This window comes from Carya illinoinensis, chromosome 11 (assembly GCF_018687715.1).
Source record: "Carya illinoinensis cultivar Pawnee chromosome 11, C.illinoinensisPawnee_v1, whole genome shotgun sequence".
In the NCBI taxonomy this organism is placed as follows: Eukaryota; Viridiplantae; Streptophyta; class Magnoliopsida; order Fagales; family Juglandaceae; genus Carya; species Carya illinoinensis.
The window spans coordinates 14,299,291-14,305,852 of NC_056762.1; the positions used below are offsets into that span (position 1 = coordinate 14,299,291).

General features: G+C 35.6%; 1 protein-coding gene across 1 annotated transcript; it reads left to right on the plus strand.

Annotated features, from left to right (window-relative positions):
- Positions 1–2,372: 2,372 nt before the first annotated feature.
- LOC122282856 lies at positions 2,373–4,331 on the plus strand. The gene is made up of 7 exons (XM_043094910.1): positions 2,373–2,534; positions 2,666–2,749; positions 2,817–2,975; positions 3,059–3,217; positions 3,311–3,364; positions 3,470–3,610; positions 3,756–4,331. The coding sequence occupies exons 1-7, from the start codon at positions 2,373–2,375 to the stop codon at positions 4,155–4,157; spliced, it is 1,161 nt and encodes a 386-aa protein (XP_042950844.1). The 3' UTR covers positions 4,158–4,331.
- The last annotated feature ends 2,231 nt before the right edge of the window (positions 4,332–6,562 follow it).

A 6,562-nucleotide genomic window follows, 5' to 3' on the forward strand; every position in this document is an offset into this window, starting at 1 on the left:
TAAGTCTACCTATATGCAATGGCACACCCAGATACAAACAAGGGAATTTCCCTTAACTAACACCCGTGCCTGCAATAGCTTCAGCTTTCGAGTGTAACTGATTTTATTTGAACAAAGAATCACTGACTTCGCAGCACTAATTTTCTGCCCGAAATTGATTCATACAACCTCAGTCCTTAACAACCTTCTCATAGATCTCCTATCCCCTTTTGAAAAAAATTAACAAATCATCAGCGTACAAAAGATGAGTAATACTCGGGCAAGCTAAAGTTAAATAAAAAGACTTTATGTTGCCACAATCAAATTGGGAAACCAAAAGCCTTGACAGAATATCCTCAAAAAGAATGAACAAATCTGACGAAAGTGGATCGCCTTAACGTAGCCCACGAGAAACCTTAAAAAAACCCTTTAGAAACCCATTTAACATTATCGAAAAGGAAGGTGAGGAAATACAATGAAGGACCAGATCACACCACTGATTTGAGAAACCAAACCTATTCAACACCCGAAGTAAGAAACTCCAATTAACCCAATCCTACGCCTTCTTCATATCAATTTTGCAAATGACATTACCCCCTCGAACTCTAGAATTAAGCCCATACACCATCTCTTGAGCAAGAGATATGTTTTAAAAAATGCTGCGATTACTTAAAAAAGCTGATTGATTTGGAGAAACTAACTTTTCAAGGATCAGAGTCATCCTTTGCACCATAATCTTGAGGAATATCTTGTAAACCACACAACATAAACTAATTGGTCGAAACTTAAAAAAGCTATTAGGATTCTCAACCTTTGGGATAAGAGCCAAATTTGCAGCACAATAGAAAGTTGGCAAATGATCACCTTTGAAAAATTCAACCGCTGCCTACCAAACATCCATCTGCATGATATCCCAAGCCAAGCGAAAAACTTCAGCCGTAAACCCATCTGGACCTGCACTACTATCCTCATGGATAGAATCAAGTGCCTCTTTTACCTCCAATAAAGAAGGAGGTTGACATAGAGCTTCATTCTCCCTCTTTAAAGCTAAATTTGGGAGAATAGAGAGAAAATCCGCAACCCTCACCACCGGCTCAGCAGATAAAAGTTTTTGAAAATAAGCAATTGCCCCATCATGAATTTCTTCTAGAGTTCGAAAAGAAGTGCCATCTTGCATAGTTAAGGAAGATAAAATAGTATACCTCTTCTTTTTCATAACACTTGAATGAAAAAACTGAGTATTTGCATCTCCCTCCTCCAACAATCTAATACGGGAATTTTGCTTCCACATCATTGCTTCTCTATCCAACCCCACCTGATACTGTGCTTTCAAACTAAGCAAATGTTCCTCCCCCTCTAAAGAATAATTATAGAATACTTCTGACTGGAAGAGGATATAAAAATAAAATAGATTGGAAAATATAGATGTTAGAGATAGATGAAGAACCCTAAACTTAAGTAGTAATCACTTTGGTATTTGCGGATTTATCCCTTCGTTAGCTAGTGATTTAATTGAATTACTACACTATATCTAGTTATCACATTTCATATACAGTACTTCAAACAATACTTGTTCTGACTAGCAAAATTGATGGAATTAAATCTTAACAAAAGAAAATATTCTTTTTTATATTAATAGAAAATATCTTATTTCATCATCACATAAACTCTTAATGGATATATGAAAGAATGTTGTGTTTAATGAATGTATACTACTCAGTTCTGTAACACCTCTATGTTGGCCAATTGGTAATAGATTTGTTGTAAGTGGAGATCAATATGCTACAAAATAGCAGATCGTCAAGACAAATACATTTTATATATCCAATAATTGAACTGACATTTGTAGTTGTAGATGATCGATCGTGTGATATTTTAGTGTTTGGGTACTGAAAGTACTTCAAGTATTCTCAATTTACTCCACTGCTATTCATTACTTTATTATTACTTTTCATTTATTTTTTACTACTATTTATTATTTTTTATTACTATTTAATATTCTATTATTACTTTTCACCTACTTTTTTACTACTATTGACAACATTTTTCAACACTTTTCACTTCACCCACTACTTCTTAGCAGGCATTCAAATACACTTATGGGCCTATGAGCCTAATTAAAATTCCTAGGCGACCTCAATGAATTAATAGCTTGTGGGCTTTTCAAATACAGCCAATTAAACTCAATTTAGACCCAATAAAATTATCTATCTTTAATTAATATGTTTGGTATTTTAATTATTTTGTAATTAATGCACTTGACCTCAATGTTTTTCCCAGATAGCTATTTCCTTAAAAGTCATTTCCTAATAAATACAGCAATAATTCTACATTAATTATACACTTTATATATATGTCTTCTAAACCAAACTATTGCATGTCTATCATCAGACATGGCTTCGAGGGTGGACGTCCTGTTAGTCTTGTTCGTATGGTTTGTCCTGCTTAACCATAATATTGAGGTTGATGCAAATTGGGGATTATCGAGAAAGGAAGAATTGAGATTCAAGGAACAACTTACAAGTCTTAGTACGTCTGCAATTAGAAGCATCCACGTGAGATTTCTAAAAAACTCTTCTTTTTCCTTTTCAAGTCAAGGGTGTTATCTCACCAGTAGTTCCATTTCTTCATTTAACATTGGCCGACTTTGTGGTGTAAATTGTTCTGAATTCATATTGATATATAGGAAGATGGCGACGTATATGACTGTATTGATTTCTACAAACAGCCTGGTTTTCATCACCCTTTTTGGAAGAATACTACATTTCAGGTTTGGATTATGTTTACCCCAACTCTTGCTATGGATCTTGTTCTGACTTGTTAAAACCATAATCCAGATGAAACGTAAATTATTTATGGAAGGACTGCGAAATAAAACGGATTTGCCATTGAATATTGGGCTAAAAGATGAAGGTTGTCCTTATGGAACAGTTCCAATTAGGAGAATAGATAAAGTTGAAGTAAATTCAGATATAGAGGAAGAACCCGGCCATCATGTAAGTAATAATTTTCTATTTGTTGGTTTATCTTGGCGCTAGCAGTAGTTCAAACGAGATAATGGTTTTGTTATCACCTACAGTATGCAATGCTTCAAACAAAACCAGATCCGAATAGGAAGATTGATGGAATCGAATCATACTTTGGTACATTCAACCCCAAAAGTATTGAGGGCTCCCAATATAGCTCATTTCGCATGACACTTTCAAATGGTGATGATAGCTTGAAAACGGGATTGACGGTAAGTCTTATGATTTTAAATTGCTTGTCGTTAGCTGTTAACATTTTTTTAACTTCACAGCAAATCTTAAGATCCCGGGTGAATTTATTTTAGGTGAATCCATTATTATTCAAAGATAACAAGACTCGATTGTTTACTCATATCGTGGTGAGTATTAGTAAGCTATATTCAATGTTTATTTCTTTTCTCTTAGTAACGGAGTAAAATATTTCATTTTCATTTAGCTTATTCCATGACTTTAAACTCTATTAGTTGAATGGAAGAACGCAATGTTTCAATCAACAATGTCCGGGATACATACAACTCAGTTCTGAAATACCTCTAGGTTGGCCGGTCGGAAAAATTTCAGTTGTAGGAGGACGTCAAGCTTCTCTAAAATTGAGGATTAGCAAGGTAAATGCCATTAATATACGCACCATGTCCACTAGCTTACTGACATAATCTAGAGAAGATAATAAATAACTTAAGTATATATATGTTCATATATTTGCATAGAGTATTGACATTTGCTATATATTGCACTTGTTACCATTGGAAGGATTATATGAGCACCGGACCGAATTCAATAGAATCTGTGTGGCTATTACAAATGGATGATGATATGCTTAAGGTCGGTCTGTGGCCAACAAAAGTATTTGGAAGATTAAATTACTTGGGTAACCAAGCCGATTGGGGGGGAGAAGTTTATAGTCCTTTGGACCAACCAAGTCCACCTATGGGTACTGGTATTCATCCCTATGGGGACACAAGATATGCAGCACATAGTCGTCTTATTGGAATTTCATATGAGAATTCAGAATCTAAATTTGTGAATCCAGGTGGTGCAGTGTTATATGAATCAGATCCAAAATCGTATAGTGTTTTCGATTCTGGATATCGTACTGGATATTGGGGACGTTTGATTTTATATGATGGTCCCGGAGGAATAAAAAGTGATTGAGGCTATAAGTTGACTCGTTTCTTTGCTAATAAAATTTCCGAACTATTTATGTTCTTTTTTATCTTTTAGTAAGAAAGCTTGGCTAGTTGCTCAAGGCATGAAAAAGAGTATTGTCCACATATTATGCCATAAACAGCATTTGATATTTAATAAATTAAGTTTACTTATATGTGACAACGTGGCCTATTTGTTTCCTTTCTTTTCCTTTTTGTTGCAAACTTGCAATTTGTAAGGTGACTCGTTCTTTTTCTTGTCCCAAAATCCTTGTGCAACTTTATATGTGAGAGTCGCGTAGATGTTTGTAAAAACAACTCTTCGATTTGTGGAAAGATTGAGATTTGCAAATGCTAATTAACAATATAATATGGATTCCTGTTATATATTCCGGATAGCGTAACTGTTAAATATACCTCAGGAAACTGAAGCTTTGATAAAATCCTGGCTATTACATTCGTGCATCCCTAGAATAAAGAGGGGGGGATCCTATCGGATATCTAATTTAGTTTTGAATAAAAAGTGCTAACTTTCGTTCTGACAACGTATGTTCAGTCGGGCTTTCAAGTGGCGCTAGCAAATATATGTATGTTGACGATAGTGAGTTGAATTCCATAATATATATATATACACGAGGTCAGCCATTTACTTCATGTGAGCATGACCTCTTGTTTTTAATATTCAAAGACTATTAGCTAGAAGTAAATTTTGCGAGAGACTCACATCAACGTTTAAGCAGTAACGTCCTGATTTATAACTTGTAAGTGAAGATGTGCATGTGCTAAATATCCCAGATAGATGTCTGCTAGCCAATGAATGAATTACGCCAGATTTTTCCTGTAGTTCGAATTACTTTAGAAGTCTCCACCACGAGCAAATGAAAAACGGCTTTCAAGAAGAAAATTTACAAGAACTTTGCAATGACGATCCCATTGATGCCACAGAAACTGTTTCTTTCACCCCCACAAATTTAAAGTACCAAGGTAGAACGAAAGCAAAAAATATATAACAAATAATAAAAAAAATAAAGCCAGACTATGTAGTACTGCAATTATGCTGAATCCTGCACTATTTTCTTTCTCAGTAAAGAAGCATGCATTTTATTAATGAGAAAACTAGCGATAACCCAATTAAAGCATTCACATTGGCCCGGCTAAAAGTCTTGAAAAGCCAAAATATAGACTTTGTGGCTTTTAAACCCGCTGAATTGGACTGGGTAAAATAAAGGAGTTGAAGCTTTCAATAACAGTAAGTCTATCCCTTTCTCCATATATAGTGAGTTACTGGTCATTGTCAAATCATTATTTTATTGTAAAATCACATCTCTTACCCCGAATGATCCTTTTTCCCTCGTAAATCTGTTCTCCCCAAAACGCTTCACTTTCTCTCCCTTTCTCCCTCGGCGAACACCTCATTCATTTTTTCCTCCCCGTTTCTCTCTTCCCTTCTCTTTCTCATCAGTCGTCTCTTTGGCCTGACACTGCCTCTCTCCCCTTCTCTCCATTTTTTCCATTTTTCTTCCAGTTCTCTTACTGTTTTTGTTACCTCAGGGCTGTCGAAGTTGAGAATCTGGTACTAGGAGAAGGAGCAGTCGATTTGCAAGAGAGAATCAATTTTAATCAACCGGCAAGGCCTCTATGGGTTCTATTGTGCTTCACAGAAGGTAATCAACTCCCCCTTCTCTTTTTTTTTTTTTTTTTTAATTATTCGATTTGTAATTTTATTTGCAATGTACGTATTTGTGTTTCTGCCGGAAATGGAGCTCCTTTCTGTTGGCAATGGAGCTCGATTGGAGTTGCAGGGGCGTAAAAAATGTTTTCTTTAAGAAAGGGCGGGTTTTCTCTTCACAAAGAAAGAAACGAATTTCTGTAATGGGCCCTTTTACCTTGACTGATTTGAGAGAGTCACTCTCCAAGAAGTAGATGAATGAGAGAAATAGAGATGGAAATAGAGAGACGAGAGAATGATTGATAAACTTTCTGATGCCTTTTCCCTTCCTTTCAGTTCGTTATTTATAGTTGAAAACAATTACAAACATCATCATTTTTACTTTCTTCCTTTCTTTCAGATTCATACGACATCTGCCTTTAATTCTTTTACTCCCAACATAAAACGACACCGTACTAATAACCTTTCTAAACTGCAACTCATATTACATGTTTGTTAAGAAGCATCTGTCGTTTAGCCTTACACACACACGTAATGCAGCACCTGCATCACTACTTCTCAACACCTCCACAACAGCATCTTACACACTCCTCCCCTTCAAAGCACCTTGCCCACAAGGTGAGGAAATTTTTCCCGAAGCTTCCAATATGATTCCCATGTAGCTTCTTCTGGTGTAGCACCCATCCACTGAACCAACACCTCCACAACAGCCCTGTTGTTAAGTTTTCTGCTCCTTCTTTGTA